Source organism: Centropristis striata, chromosome 17 (genome assembly GCF_030273125.1).
Source record: "Centropristis striata isolate RG_2023a ecotype Rhode Island chromosome 17, C.striata_1.0, whole genome shotgun sequence".
Classification (NCBI taxonomy): Eukaryota; Metazoa; Chordata; class Actinopteri; order Perciformes; family Serranidae; genus Centropristis; species Centropristis striata.
Genome location: NC_081533.1, coordinates 35,800,774 through 35,817,468, shown reverse-complemented (window position 1 = coordinate 35,817,468; position 16,695 = coordinate 35,800,774). Strand labels below are relative to the sequence as shown.

The following is a 16,695-nucleotide window of genomic DNA, read 5'->3' as shown; positions in this document are numbered from 1 at the left end:
AATAAGAGAATTAGAGATAAGTGGGTAATGTTGAGTTTCCAGACAAATTTAAAAGGACGTAAGAAGTATGTATTTACCTTCTCCAGGTTTTTCCAGAGCTTCCTGTACATCCTTCACCTCTGAAAGAGCTGAACAGTTAAACACAACAGTTAGAGTTACAGAACTTGAGTTGATCTGTTTCCTCCCACACATTACTACTCACTAGCAGCGGTGGTCAGCGCCATCACGGCACAGAGAAGTGCAGTCACAGTCAGAGTCTTCATGATGGAGATGATGCAGACGTCTCAGTTGATAATAACCTTCAACAAAGAGAGACAGACATGTTAGTAATACATGATGAAATGAGAGAAACAGAAGAAAAGACGTAAAGAGAGAGAAAAGAAAAGCAAACCTGCTGGAGGATTATCTTCTCTTCTTCTTTCTCAGTGTCGGTCTGAGTGAGGATGCTGAAGACGACAGAGACCAGCTCTTATATACAGTGAATTATCTTTCCTCCAGTCATAAAATATCATTACAGTACATCACCTTATTCCACCTATGCTGTGCTTAACATCTATAAATGGTCATCAGATTAACAGCTGGTCAGTGCATGGAGTGTTGTTTACTTTTAAGGCTGATCTTCCCTGGAACTGAGAGGGTGAAGCATGGCAATAAACAGTTGGATAGTAAAGGTGTAGTGTTTGATTCTGGAGAAAGACACGTGGTTGTTCACAGGTTGTCAGATACTGATGCTTTGTGTTGGTAACAGTGCTGGAGGACCAATCCAAGTGTCAGTATGTGTTGACCTGGATCAACGATATCTTCTCTAAAATACATTTTTATAAATATTACAATTACACCTTACATGTTTTCTGTATTAGAGGCTGTGGCTGACCTAGTTGTTTAACTCTAAGTAATCTATTGATACCAACATTGTTGTAATATCTTGTCGGTAAGTGAGTGAAATAACACTCCAATGTTAGGTAAAATTTGGGCGAGGGAAAAACTGACATGCACATTGTCAAAAGGCTCCATGACCTCTGACCTCAAACTATCTGAATAAAACTGTGTTCTATAGGAACCTACAAGGCTCCTCTTCACAGACAGGCCCACTTTATGGTTGAGAAATGTTTCTCTTGCATCATGAATGTATTATTTTCACCAATTGTATGTTAATACTTGTGAATACTGGGGACCCTGTGAGCTGCATAAATCAGGTATGACCAGAAAGCTGAGGCTCTTGTGGATTCAATGAGCCCAATTTTCTTCATGTGTGATGATGTTAGTGAGTGAAACTTGAGCTCAGTGTATAAATGATTGTCACCCAATCACATAAAAAAATGCAATTCTACTAGAAATTTCCGAAATGTCAAATGTTTTTTGAACTAAATCATAGCATGGATTTTCCGATCGTGTCCCTCAAGTTCTTGGTGTCATTATGTGTTTTGTTTTTGTGGACCATTTTTGATCAATTCTTGAGTAGTCACAAATTCTTAATTTTATTTCTCATATGTGTAACAAATGGTCTCAACCCCAAATTGCTCTGAGGCCATAATTGAGCATGGGACTATGGATGGATTTATACTGACAGTAAGTATATTAATATTAATTCTCATGCAGCCAAAAATGGTAAATTTAGGACCTAATCTGTGTCACAAATGGCATCAACCCATCACTTGCTGCAACAACTTCTGAGACATAATTGGACGAGGGAATGGACCACAGACTATAAAGAAGGAATGACATGTCTTCACTTGGCAACTGTTCAGTATCAATATCAGGCCATGTTTGTTCAGTATTAAAGGAGCTCCGGTAGCAGTTCCAAAGAACAGATACATGAGAATCATTAATATAACCCTTAATCAACATCCTGCTCTACATGACAGTTTCATTACAGTGATTGGATGCAATTCTTTAACCCTTTGTGCACCCCTTCAGAAAATGTTCATGTATTACCCCTGGTGAAAAAAATGTCCTTTTCCTAAAACGTGCTCTAAAAATATTATATATGAATATTTTTTTTCACTTTCACTGCATTAAATCTTTTGACCAACTTCAGTCCTGATCAGAACTATACAATTTACACGTATTTCTTTAAGAATTTTAACTCTTTAATGCCATTTTAGGAATATTAACCCTATTAATAATTTATCATTAATATTAATGATAAAAACACCAAATTCGAAACAATTAGCAGTGTGAGAGTTCAGTCAGGACAGCCGAGCTGCAGATCATTTTCATATGTACTTTCCATGAATACTTGCTGCATTTGGCCTCTTTTGCCAGTAACGGGCCCTTGAAGAGGCGCAAGCAATGCACATTTTGCACACGACAGCGAAAGGTCTAGACCCAGTGGTCTGGACCCAGTGGTCTGGACCCAGTGGTCTGGACCCAGTGTTGGGTCTTTTGCTCAGGTCCTTGGATCTGTGTCACCTGTGTGGCTGCTGCTGGTGTACGTGGTATGCGGTGTCTTTGGATGCGCCACCAACACGCACCAACAGCCTCATTGGCTCCCATATTAAAAGCGCAGGAAGATTTCAGAAAAAAAGGGACATTTAACAGTTTTTGTAGATTGCTCTAACAAAGCTATTTTTTCATTTTTCTTAAAAAAAAAAACATATGTATACATTCAGGAAGAACTCAGGACGCTCAAAGTGAAGTCGGATCAATGATAGGTATTTTTCTTTTGCCAAAAATGCTTTCTGTTCAAGGCCAAAAATTTCAGTCTGTCCACCTCTGCTGTCACTATGCTGGAACAGCAATCAGATCAAAACATCTGTTGATTGTTTTGATCTGATTGCCTTTGATCTTTGATGTGATCACAGATACAGATACACACACACACACACACACACATGCATACACATGCTTCAAACACACACGTGCACACACACACACACACACACACACATTTTGAGGTTAAAGGGCATAGTTTGAAATCTCTGATGAATACATCATAGTGTACTCACACCGACAGTAGCCCCCATGGCCCTTTCAGAATTTCCCCAGGGGAAATTTTCTAGTTAATAATTATAATAGCCATCTAACCACACTTTTGAACTGTTAGATCCACACAAGTGTCGCTCAGGTTCTTCCCTACATATTTGATGGGAGTGTAGCACTTCTGATAACACCCTTTTATTTACATATTTGACACCCTGTGCATGGTATCATTCATCCATAAAAGAGGCATCCTTAATTCCCAATTGTTTGTTTGACCGATCCACCTCCCCTCATATCTGACCTAAGAGGTACTTTTAGTGCTTTATACTCCCTTTCCCTGCTTTCTCCTTTTCTTTCAGACTCTGTAATGTCATTTCTGCCTCATCAATCTGATTCATGAATACAAGGGCTTGTAGGGGGTGCAGCTAAATAACACACATTAATATATTAGCCAATTGGCTGATGACGCCCCGCTGGCCTACCAGCAGGTGGAGCAGGCCCCTACTCACCCATACTTATGGACTGATAAGCACTGATGGTGCTAACTGATGGCCAGCAGGGGGCGACTCAGCTGGCTGCAAAAACAAGTCTGATTGTATTGAAGTCTGTGATAAAAGTATCCTACCTCTCACTTGATTTATAACCTCAGTAAACCAATTCATAATGAGTTTATGTTCTTAATAAAGGTTCAACAACTCACTTAAATTTAGCAGACTGCTGTGCAGAAATTAGTTGGAAATTAAGGTGCAACAACTCACTTTACTGCAAACAGAAGTTAGGCAGAAACTAGTTTGAAGTCAAAGCGTAATAATTTAGTGACTTGCCTATAATGCAGAAGTTACATATAAGGTAAGTGGTTACAATTCAACTGAAATTTTTCTCATGCATCATAAATGTGTTATTTTCACTATTTGTATAAAAGCTAAGACAGCTTTCCAGTCATACCCGTTTTTTCTCTTCTTATGGATTCAATGAGCCATCATAGTAGCATTTAATAGTAGTGAGAAAACATTATTTATTCCCATATTGAGCTGCTGTGACCTCTAGGATAATCACAGCCTCATGAAACTTTACAACCACAAACTAGAGACATGGAGCATTCAGAGGATGGATGGCTTTACACACTATATCCACAATAAAGAATTGCATTTCCTGCTTTGATGTTCCACCAAGTCTTGGCGTCTTCATATTAATTGTCATGCAGTCAAAAATGGTAACATTTTGCACCTAATCTGTGTAACAAAGGATCAACCCATTCTCAAAATGTTTCTGTCTTTCAAAAGACTGGTTACAAAGTCACACTGCCACCTTTCAAACATCTTCTTCGTTGCATGGAGACAAGTGAAAATGTTTTGACTTCAGGTTGTCTCAACACTCTAAGAAATACTTAATGCATTGGAATTGTATGAATACTTTTTTTTTTTTAACTTGAAAGTCTGATAGTATTGAAGTCTATGAGAAAATGAGTCTACTTCTCACTTGATTTATGACCTTAGTAAACATTCTCAGAATGAGTTTATGGTCTCAGTTGTTAGTTTCAAGTCTGTTGTTAACTCTATAAACGTCTATAAAAAGACAACACTGACCAGCTTGTTTCAATGCTTGAGACTTTAATTTTGCAGGAGTAAAGAAAGAACAGTTCACAATATATGTAAGGTTGAGCTAAAAGCATTCTTTCCACAACACATTCAGTGTGCTCTGATTAAAGGCACGAGGCCTCAGACACCATCCAGCTTCTCTTTACTTTACATGTCGCTTCATTCCTTGAGTAGCGTTACAGCGATAGAAAAGAAAAATAAAGATATGAAATCAGATATAAGAGCCTTCAGGTTACATTTGAGACTGACGGCATGAAGAGAGACGAGTTTGCAAACACACACAAACACACATCCACCATCGTTTGTGCTTTTTGCAGGGACTGCATGCTTCTGTGTTACACCAGGAGTCTTCAGATGTTCTTGGCACAGACAGACGAAAGTTCTGAGTCACACCTCAGGTCATTCCAGCATTTATTGTCTGTGTGCATCAGAAACACAGGAAATGAGCATGATTGTTTATTACTGACGCTAATACTTCCTTGGAGAGAGCTGAACAGCCTTGAAGTATGAGCTCTTGGGTTCCACTTTTATCATTCATGTACCCTTTATTATTTACACCATTAGAAATAAATGGGTTTTGCTATTTACCTCCCTTATAGATCTGTAAACAGTTCTCATTTCCCTGCCAGTTATCTGGCTGTTCGGTGCACCAGTCGGTTAATCTGAAAGGGGTACCATCAGTCCAGAGCCAAGTCCCCTCCTAAAAACAGAATGGATTAGAAAAGGACAGAATAAAGAATATAACTTATAAAAAAATATATCTTTTAGAATAATGAATTAAATACCATTTCAGCATCAGATCCTCCGATCCATGTCAGTGGATGTCCATGAGTTACATCTTCGATCATCCTTTGAATCTCATCCTGCTCCAGAGCTTCATGTACAGAGGCAAGGTTTGCACCCATGGACTGGCAGTTTCTCTACAACAAAGAGAACTGCTTAGAAACAAATAAGTAATGAGAGTCAGTCTGTTGGAGGATCACTTTGTGACTTATCGTAGACCCAGTTTTCCTCAAATATGTATATGCGTTAATGCGTTCAGACAACAACAAACCACAGTGAACATGAAGGAAGAAGCTGATGAGACCTTTGGTTGGCCCCGTGGATGATGGGACATTTAGTTACTAAAAACCAACGGATGGAAGCGTCCATAAGAGCATGGTTGTGTTGCTAGGCAACAAGGAATTCACATATCACCATAGCAGCACATCCAGCCTCAAGTATCACCTCAATGCTAAACATATAGCAGCTAGCGGCTAGTGTGCTAGCTAGCGTGGATTGTGTTTTACTTCAAAAACCAAAGTATTCTAGTTTACAGAAGGTCTACCTGCCTATAGGCTACCTGCATTTATGAAATGTACTATATTTATAAATATGCTATTGCTACACTTAATGGCAAAAATGTCACTGGTCTGTTGGACTTGAACAAAAATAAACAATATTTTGTTGCTTAAGCTTATGTATTTAGTCATTATTCAACGGTATACTAAAAATCCATGTGGAAAAAATTACTTCTCACTGTTCTCAGGTCAAATATTTATATGCGATTAATTTCGATGAATTAATTACAAAGACTCTAATTAATTTGATTTTTTTTTTTAATCGAGTCCGGGCCCTAATATATATACCAGTAGCATATAACACCAGCAGCAGATCATTGTTGTAGTTAGCTAAATGTTGGAGACGTCCAGACTCCTACACTGGCTGTTATCTAGACTTCTGACCTCCGACAACATTTGGTGCTTTACTTGTCTGTTAATTTATCTGACAATTGCTGTAAGGCATTTATATCTATCTAGAAGGAGATACCAAAGTGTGCAAGTCCCAGAAAACGGAATCAACTTAATTTAGAAGCATTTTGCAGAAAACTGAAACATCTCATACCTCAGCTTGAGCCCAATTCATGAGTTGTTTGACGTAGAGGAAACAGCGACTATTGATCATTCTCCAACCATCAGGACAACATGTTGACCTCTTAGCGACTTGATGCTCTCCTGAATAAGAGAATTAGAGATAAGTGGGTAATGTTGAGTTTCCAGACAAATTTAAAAGGACGTAAGAAGTATGTATTTACCTTCTCCAGGTTTTTCCAGAGCTTCCTGTACATCCTTCACCTCTGAAAGAGCTGAACAGTTAAACACAACAGTTAGAGTTACAGAACTTGAGTTGATCTGTTTCCTCCCACACATTACTACTCACTAACAGCGGTGGTCAGCGCCATCACGGCACAGAGAAGTGCAGTCACAGTCAGAGTCTTCATGATGGAGATGATGCAGACGTCTCAGTTGATAATAACCTTCAACAAAGAGAGACAGACATGTTAGTAATACATGATGAAATGAGAGAAACAGAAGAAAAGAGGTAAAGAGAGAGAAAAGCAAAGCAAACCTGCTGGAGGATTATCTTCTCTTCTTCTTTCTCAGTGTCGGTCTGAGTGAGGATGCTGAAGACGACAGAGACCAGCTCTTATATACAGTGAATTATCTTTCCTCCAGTCATGAAATATGATAACAGTACATCACCTTATTCCACCTAATTTTCATCGACAAATGGTCATTGATTAACAGCTGGTCAGTGCATGGAGTGTTGTTTACTTTTAAGGCAGATCTTCCCTGGAACTGAGAGGGTGAAGCATGGCAATAAACAGTTGGATAGTAAAGGTGTAGTGTTTGATTCTGGAGAAAGACACGTGGTTGTTCACAGGTTGTCAGATACTGATGCTTTGTGTTGGTAACAGTGCTGGAGGACCAATCCAAGTGTCAGTATTTGTTGATCAACTATATCTTCTCTAAATTACATTTTATAAATATTACAATTACATCTCCCATGTTTTCTGTATTAGAGGCTGTGGCTGACCTAGTTGTTTAACTCTAAGTAATCTATTGATACCAACATTGTTGTAATATCTTGTAGAGAAGTGGGTGGACACTCCAATGTTAGGCTAAATTTGGGCGAGGGAAAAACTGACATGCACATTGTCAAAGGGCTCCATGACCTCTGACCTCAAACTATCTGAATAAAAATGTGTTCTATAGGAACCTACAAGGCTCCTCTTCACAGACAGGCCCACTTTATGGTTGAGAAATCTTTCTCATGCATCATAAGTTTATTAATTATCCCATAATATTTGTGAATACTGGGGACCCTGTGAGCTGCATAAATCAGGTATGACCGGAAAGCTGAGACTCTTGTGGATTCAATGAGCCCAATTTTCTTCATGTGATGATGTTTGTGAGTGAAACTTGAGCTCAGTGTATAAACTGAGTTGCTGTGACCTCTAGGATAATCACAGCCTCATGAAACATTAAAACGAGAGTTACGTATGTAACTATGGTTCTATGAATTCTGGATGACCGCCAGAGGCGGTGCTTTCAGCACTGAATATTCCATCTCGTGCAAGCGCAGGTCGAGTAGTTATACCAACAAAGTCACCTGGGACCCCTGGATGACCCGGGAACATCTATAAGTTCCGGTGTCACCAGAGGATCTGTTCCAACTGGATCTTCTCGCGAAACTGAGAGATCCGAGTGACAGAGAACTCTGGCGGTCATCCAGAATTCATAGAACCGTAGTTACATACGTAACTCTCGTTCTATTTCATTCTTACTGACCGCCAGAGGCGGTGCTTTCAGCACTGGATGACTAATACCAAAAAGGTCACGAGGATACTGACCAACTAGGGGCCTGAGGCCATCGACAGGACAGCCGTCGCCACCGGATGAGGAGCAACATTCACTCTGTAGAATCGAGCAAAAGTGCACGATGAAGACCAGCTAGCAGCAGCACAGATGTCTTGAAGAGGAACCCCCTTCAAGACTGCCCATAATGTGGACACACTCCGAGTAGAGTGGCCCCGCACATTACTAGGCGCAGGTAGGCCCTGCGACCTATAAGCATGTAGAATCACCTCGACAATCCACCTAGAAAGCCTCTGTTTCGACAGAGGCTGACCTTTCCTACAACCCCCATAACAAACGAACACTTTGTCAGATTTACAAAGAGGGGCTGTCGCAGCCACATATGCCTTGAGAGCCCGAACAGGGCAAAGTTGCTCTGACAGCGCTGTTCCTTGCTGTGACGAGCTTGGTGGACTGAACGCTGCCAACTCAATTGCCTGGTTCACGTGTGAGGAAGGCACCCTCTTTGGCAGGAAGGAGGGATTGGGTAGGAGTGCAACCCCCAAACCATCCGGATACCCACAAAAACACATCTGGCTCACTGATAGGGCATGGAGCTCCCCCACTCGCTTCGCTGAAGTGATTGCCAGCAGAAATGCAGTCTTTGCAGACAGCCACCTGAGTTCTGCCCCTCCTATGGGCTCGAACGGGGGCCGACACACTGACCTCAAGACCAAGGTCAAGTCCCATGATGGCACTACAGTGACCCTTGATGGCACGTGCCTCTGTGCACCCTTCAAAAACTGACTTACCAGATAGTGTGACCCCACTGTCTGGCCGTCCACTCTGGCATGTCCTGCTGAAATGGCCGCTGCATATACCCTCAGGGTCAATGCACATCTGCCTGCGTCCAATACCAACTGCAGGAACCGCAGAATAATGGCCACTGAGCAGGACTCCGGCACTTCACCCTGTGTGTGGCACCACTGGGAAAATAGCTTCCACCTGTTAGCATAGAGCGACCTAGTGGAGGGGGCCCAGGCATTTAACACCACATCAATCACAGACTGATCACAGGATGCCAGGAGTGGGTCTCGGACCCCAATGGCCAGACCCAAAGCTGAAGGCGATCCGGATTCAGATGCCACATGCGTCCCCCCAGCTGAGAGAGAAGGTCTCGTCTCCTCGGGAGGCACCATGGCTCCCCCTGGAGTAGTTTCAACAGCACTGGAAACCATAGCTGCCCTGGCCAGTTGGGGGCCACCAGTAACAGTCTGTGGCCATCCCGTTGTACTCTTTCCAGCGTCGCACGAATAAGCGGAATTGGGGGAAAGGCATATAGAAGGCGGGCTGGCCAAGCATGAGCCAGGGCATCCTGTCCCAGAGGGCTGGTCCTCTCCATCAGTGAGTACCAAAGGGGACAATGTGTGGACGTTTCTGAGGCAAAAACGTCCACCTCTGCTCTGCCATACCGGCTCCAAATGATTTCCACCACCTCTGGGTGGAGTCTCCAGTTGCCCTGTTGCAGCCCTTGGCATGAGAGAACATCCGCTACCCTGTTGTGAACTCCTGGGAGGTGTACGGCCCTGAGGCTCAGAAAGTGGGGAAATGCCCACGTAAGGAGCTGCTCTGACACCTGCAAACCCAGCTTGGACTTGGTGCCACCCTGATGGTTTATGTGATACACTGCTGAGGTGCTGTCCGTGCGGACGAGAACATGCCGCCCCTCCAATACCGGGAGAAAATGTTGCAATGCAAGGAAAATTGCTCTGAGCTCGAGCACATTTATATGTACCAACCTGTGCTGTGCGCTCCATCTGCCCTTGATGGTCCTGTGCTGCCAGACTGCACCCCAACCTAGTAGAGAGGCATCTGTCTCCACGACTTCCCGGTGGGCAGGGATCACTCCTGGGGGAACCCCCCCGACCGGATACTCCCTCCTCCTCCAAGGCGTCAGGGCTCGACAGCAAGGGCTGGATACCCTGACGTTCCTGCCCCTGTGCCACTTGGGATCCAAGTGAAGACTGTTGACCCAGACTTGAAGGGGCCGTAGGGAAAGGAGACCCAGGGGGATCACCATTGACGACACCGTCAGCATACCCAGCAGTTACCCAGAGGCCGTATCTCAATACCCAGCCGTTCTGGAAGTAAAACATTGCCCACCCTTCTGCGAGAAAGGGAGGCTCTCATCAACAGTGAGTCGAGGGTCATGCCAAGGTTATCTACCTGCTGACTGGGTGTAAGACTGCTCTTCGAGCAATTGACTGTGAGGCCCAGCTGGTCCACATGTCTGAGGAGCACAGCAGTGTCCCTGACTGCCTGCTCCGCAGTTGGGGAGACAATTAGCCAGTCATCCAGATATGGTAAGACTGTCAAACCCCTGGCCTGTATGGGACAGAGTGCCGCTGCTATGCACCTTGTAAATATGCGAGGGGCCAGTGAGAGACCGAACGGCAACACCTTGAATTGATAAGCCCTGCCTTGAATTGCGAACCTCAGGAACTGCCTGTGGCATGGAGCAATAGGCACATGAAAATAGGCATCTTTGAGGTCTATCGACACAAACCATGCACCTTGTGTCACTGACTGGAGAACATCTGCCATCCGCAACATGCGGAATGGCAGGACTTTTAAAAACCTGTTCAGCCCCCGCAGATCCAGGATCGGGCGAAACCCGCCATCCTTCTTCGGGATTAGAAAATACACTGAATGAAACCCACTGAGCCATGTATGCCATTCGACATGCTCGATGGTGCCCTTGTCTAAGAGGGAGGCCAGCTCCCTGCTGAGGGCGAGGGATTTCCTGGGATCTCTGACCACAGACATTTTGACCCCACGGAAAATTGGTGGCCGGCGTCGGAACTGCAGTGTGTATCCCTTGGACAGCGTGGATACCACCCAAGGGTCTGTGGTCTCCCTCTCCCAGTAGCTGATGTGCAGCTGAGAGAAGCGTCCGACGCCGGCCCTTTGAGCATCAGGTCCGACCCCCTCGCCCCCTAGAGCCTCTGGGGGGGCGACCACTGGGGGTTGGTCCCCTTGGCACCTGAAAAAATGGCCGGGAGGAAGCCCGCTGGCGCTGGTCATAATGCCCCAACTGGTGGGAGGACCTTGTCTGCGCACCTGGGCGAGCAGGTGGACGAGAGCGGTTGGGACCCGATGGCAAGAGGTCCATCCAACTTGGTGCCTGAACAGGGCCCCGACGCAGGCTGGCAAACTGTTGCCTGGCCTGGTCGACTTGAGCACTGCGCTCTAGCGCCTGCCGAGCAGCCGGTCCAAACATACGACCCGGAACCACCGGGAGAGTACGGAGAGAACGGCGGCACCCTTCTGATAGAGGGGCCTGTGCCAGCCAGACTTGGCGGCGTGCTAGTGTCACTGTAGACATCAACCTCCCGAGCTCCCTAGACATAAATGCAAAGGTCTGAAGGGATGCGACACTGAGGGTCTGGGCAGAGGAGTCCCCACCAGAGTCCTGCAGGATCTGAGACAGGCCCAGGATAAAGTGGGAAAAGGAGTTACCAATCCAGCCCATGCGTGCCGCTATAGCATAGGCCTTAACCAGGAGATCATCAGTCAGCCGGCACTGAGGACGGAGACAGCGGGCATCAGGTCTGAGAGCCACATCAGGTGAAACTATCAATGAGGCAATGGCAGGATCGACTGGAGCCATACGATCCAACCCATAGTTGCCTGCCCCCTGCATGGCTGCCGAAGCCCTGCCATCACTGGTGTGGCAAGACAGCAGCTTTGGATCTGCCCAGCTGGAGCTCTTTGATATAAGGCTGAGACGGTGGGACTGAAAGGTCTGCAGGCTGTGGCGTCTGCCTAAAAAACGCACTCGAAGGAGTTGACGTGACGGGAGTGTCATCAAGTCCAAGGCGTGCCAAGGCCATCTGGATTGCAGGTTTCAGTGTGGGAAGGTCAGCTTCCGATCCCCGCAATGACTCATCTGACCTTCGGGACAAAGCGTCAGAGGCTGGGAAGACTGAGTCTTTTCCGTCGCCCTGTCCTTCCCCCTTATCCTCAAACAAACTGCAGGAAGCTGCAGTAGACAGTACGTCAATGTCCCGATAAGGCGAGCCCCTTGTGGTGGAGTCACCACTGGGAGCCAATCCCCTATCGCCAGGCTGCAGATTCAGCAGAAGCTGCTTATTCTGGGCAAACTCCGATGAAAGAGTGTCCACTTTGTGAGCCAAAGCGTCCACCTTTCTGACCTTCGGCGGAGGTCCCTGTGAGGCAGTACTGCGTCTGCGCCCACGTCCCCTAGGGACCCTCGGGTCTGCGCTCCCGCTGGCGGGTAGCAACGCAGCATCCCCTTCAACCTCTGCCAGTCGAGCTCTCCTGACCGCCAGTGGCATATACCTACAGTTCATACACGGGTCGTCAGATATACCTTCCCTGAGGTGTTCCCCTAGACAGGCCGGACACTGATCGTGGCCATCCTCCGTTTGGAGGGGGGCCATACAAGAGACACAGACAGGTGAACTCAACATGTCACAAGCTGGACCGCTGCCAAAACCGCACAATTACCCAGACAGTCACAGAGAAAAACTGTGCTGCACTTCTAAACACAATAAGGTACAAATGTGTCCATATCGGAGCGCGTCCCGAGCTTTGACAAAACTATATATATATATTTATTTTAACGGGCCAGCGCACTCAGCGCTGCCCGCAATGTTTATTATTTTTCCGCACAAACCACCTAATGGCGTGCCTACCTACTGCCGCTACAACCCCCCGAAAACAGAGAGTCAAACGATGTAACGCACAACATAACAAGCGGCAAAAACACCGCTGTTCCAAACAAAAGACAAGCACAGAGAGCCGCCGGCTTTTAGCATCGGCTAACAATTAAAGCAACTTACGGCGTGCTGTCCCACTGCCGCTACAACCCCCCGAAAACAGAGAGTCAACACTGTAGCGTGTAACAAAACCTGCGGCGAAAACACCGCTGTTCCAACAAAAGACAATACAAGCTTACTTACCTGTACGGAGTAATTCAGTACGAACCATAATGGCGAGATCACTGCCGGTGGTTCAGAGAACAATTTAAAGAATTAGCGGCTTGCCGCAGTCTCTGGTGGACGAATAGCCGAAGCACCAACCCTCAGGTTTGGAGACTACCAGCGGCGAGCCAATTGACCTGCTATCAATTATACCTCAATCGCGAGAAGATAGAAGGAACAGATCCTCTGGTGACACGGGAACTTATAGATGTTCCCGGGTCATCCAGGGGTCACATAACTACTACATAACTACTTGACCTGCGCATGCACGAGATGGAATATCCAGTGCTGAAAGCACCGCCTCTGGCGGTCAGTAAGAATGAAATAGAACGAGAGTTACGTATGTAACTACGGTTCTATGAATTCTGGATGACCGCCAGAGTTCTCTGTCACTCGGATCTCTCAGTTTCGCGAGAAGATCCAGTTGGAACAGATCCTCTGGTGACACCGGAACTTATAGATGTTCCCGGGTCATCCAGGGGTCCCAGGTGACTTTGTTGGTATAACTACTCGACCTGCGCGTTTCATGAGGCTGTGATTATCCTAGAGGCCACAGCAGCTCAGTTTATACACTGAGCTCAAGTTTCACTCACAAACATCATCACATGAAGAAAATTTGGCTCATTGAATCCACAAGAATCTCAGCTTTCCAGTCAGACCTGATTTATGCAGCTCACAAGTATTAACCTACAATTGGTGAAAATAACACATTCATGATGCATGAGAAAGATTTCTCAACGATAAAGTGGGCCTGTCTGTGAAGAGGAGCCTTGTAAGTTCCTATAGAACACATTTTTATTCAGGTAGTTTGAGGTCAGAGGTCATGGAGCCCTTTGACAATGTGCATGTCAGTTTTTCCCTCGCCCAAATTTAGCCTAACATTGGAGTGTTATTTCATTCACTTCTCTACAAGATATTACAACAATGTTGGTATCAATAGATTACTTAGAGTTAAACAACTAGGTCAGCCACAGCCTCTAATACAGAAAACATGTAAGGTGTAATTGTAATAATTATAAAGTGTGATTTTAGAAAAGATATCGTTGATCCAGGTCAACACATACTGACACTTGGATTGGTCCTCCAGCACTGTTACCAACACAAAGCATCAGTATCTGACAACCTGTGAACAACCACGTGTCTTTCTCCAGAATCAAACACTACACCTTTACTATCCAACTGTTTATTGCCATGCTTCACCCTCTCAGTTCCAGGGAAGATCTGCCTTAAAAGTAAACAACACTCCATGCACTGACCAGCTGTTAATCTGATGACCATTTATAGATGTTAAGCACAGCATAGGTGGAATAAGGTGATGTACTGTAATCATATTTTATGAGTGAAGGAAAGATAATTCACTGTATATAAGAGCTGGTCTCTGTCGTCTTCAGCATCCTCACTCAGACCGACACTGAGAAAGAAGAAGAGAAGATAATCCTCCAGCAGGTTTGCTTTGCTTTTCTCTCTCTTTACGTCTTTTCTTCTGTTTCTCTCATTTCATCATGTATTACTAACATGTCTGTCTCTCTTTGTTGAAGGTTATTATCAACTGAGACGTCTGCATCATCTCCATCATGAAGACTCTGACTGTGACTGCACTTCTCTGTGCCGTGATGGCGCTGACCACCGCTGCTAGTGAGTAGTAATGTGTGGGAGGAAACAGATCAACTCAAGTTCTGTAACTCTAACTGTTGTGTTTAACTGTTCAGCTCTTTCAGAGGTGAAGGATGTACAGGAAGCTCTGGAAAAACCTGGAGAAGTTAAATACATACTTCTTCAGTGTTTTCCACTTAAACTCAACATTGCCCACTTATCTCTAATTCTCTTATCCAGGAGAGCATCAAGTCGTTGAGAGGTCAACATGTTGTCCTGATGGTTGGAGAATGATCAATGGTCGCTGTTTCCTCTACGTCAAACAACTCATGAATTGGGCTCAAGCTGAGGTATGAGATGTTTCAATTTGCTGCAAAATGCTTCTAAATTAAGTTTATTCAGTTTTTGGGGGGGTATCTCCTTCTAGATAGATATAAAGTATCTATTAGTGCTTTTGCAAATCCATCATTTGCCTTACAGCAATTGTCAGATAAATATACCAACGTTGTCGGAGGTCAGAAGTCTAGATAACAGCCAGTGTAGGAGTCTGGACTTCTCCAACATTTAGCTAACTACAACAATGATCTGCTACTGGTGTTTAAAAAACCCAAAAACTTTACTGGAAACGGACAGGTTGAAGGGAAAAAAGTTTATTCTCAAACAAGAATTTGTTGATACCATCCTGATCATAGACAGTTTTATCTGGAGCTTCAACAAGAACACATCGTGCCCTGTTGGTTGTGTTTGTGTGTGTGAATATATATATATATATATATATATATATATATATATAGGGTCTATGCCAAATAACAAAATGATCCTTCCTTCAGACTGACTCTTCAGTTCAGTTCTCTTTGTCTGTTTATCTTTGCTGTAGAGAAACTGCCAGTCCATGGGTGCAAACCTTGCCTCTGTACATCAAGCTCTGGAGCAGGATGAGATTCAAAGGATGGTCACAGATATAACTAATGGACATCCAGACACGTGGATCGGAGGATCTGATGCTGAAATGGTATTTAATTTATTATTCTAAAATATATGTTTTTTATATTTTATATTGTTTCTTCTGTCTTTTTCTAATCCATTGTGTTTTTAGGAGGGTGTTTGGCTCTGGAGTGATGGTACCCCTTTCAGATTTTCCTACTGGTGCAGCGGAGAGCCGAATAACCAGGGCAATGAGCACTGTTTAGAGATGAATTTTGGAGGTAAGTAGCAAAACCCATTTGTTTTTATTGGTGTATATAATAAAGGGTACATGAATTATAAAAGTGGAAGCCAAGAGCTCATACTTCTGCCAAGGAAGTATTAGTGTCAGTAATAAACAATCATGCTCATTTCCTGTGTTTCTCACACACATAGACAATAAATGCTGGAATGACAAAGAGTGTGACACAAACCGTCCGTCTGTCTGTGCCAAGAACATCTGAAGACTCCTGGTGTGACACAGAAGCATGCAGTCCCTGCAAAAAGCACAAACGATGGTGGATGTGTTAGTGTGTGTTTGCAAACTCGTCTCTCTTCATGCCGTCAGTCTCAAATGTAACCTGAAGGCTCTTATATCTGATTTCATATCTTTATTTTTCTTTTCTGTCGCTGTAACGCTACTCAAGGAATGAAGCGACATGTAAAGTAAAGAGAAGCTGGATGGTGTCTGAGGCCTCGTGCCTTTAATCAGAGCACACTGAATGTGTTGTGGAAAGAATGCTTTTAGCTCAACCTTACATATATTGTGAACTGTTCTTTCTTTACTCCTGCAAAATTAAAGTCTCAAGCATTGAAACAAGCTGGTCAGTGTTGTCTTTTTATAGACGTTTATAGAGTTAACAACAGACTTGAAACTAACAACTGAGACCATAAACTCATTCTGAGAATGTTTACTGAGGTCATAAATCAGGTGAGAGGTAGGCACATTTTCTCATAGACTTCAATACTAACAGACTTTTAAGTAGAAACACATTC

General features: G+C 44.3%; 2 protein-coding genes and 1 long non-coding RNA gene across 3 annotated transcripts; 1 reads left to right on the top strand and 2 right to left on the bottom strand.

Annotated features, from left to right (window-relative positions):
* Positions 1–49: 49 nt before the first annotated feature.
* LOC131989780 (uncharacterized) lies at positions 50–461 on the bottom strand. Its single transcript, XR_009395986.1, has 3 exons — positions 392–461; positions 203–299; positions 50–128 (listed from the first exon to the last, which is right to left on the bottom strand). It is a non-coding gene; the product is annotated as an uncharacterized LOC131989780 (long non-coding RNA).
* A 4,409-nt stretch (positions 462–4,870) lies between these two features.
* LOC131989353 (ladderlectin-like) lies at positions 4,871–6,464 on the bottom strand. The gene is made up of 4 exons (XM_059354544.1): positions 6,405–6,464; positions 5,306–5,440; positions 5,109–5,220; positions 4,871–4,938 (listed from the first exon to the last, which is right to left on the bottom strand). The coding sequence occupies exons 1-4, from the start codon at positions 6,462–6,464 to the stop codon at positions 4,871–4,873; spliced, it is 375 nt and encodes a 124-aa protein (XP_059210527.1).
* Positions 6,465–14,519: 8,055 nt separating this feature from the next.
* On the top strand, positions 14,520–16,163 carry LOC131989954 (ladderlectin-like). Its single transcript, XM_059355337.1, has 7 exons — positions 14,520–14,589; positions 14,682–14,778; positions 14,853–14,902; positions 14,982–15,086; positions 15,614–15,748; positions 15,833–15,941; positions 16,096–16,163. Exons 2-7 carry the CDS (start codon positions 14,718–14,720, stop codon positions 16,161–16,163), a joined length of 528 nt encoding a protein of 175 aa, XP_059211320.1. The 5' UTR covers positions 14,520–14,589; positions 14,682–14,717.
* The last annotated feature ends 532 nt before the right edge of the window (positions 16,164–16,695 follow it).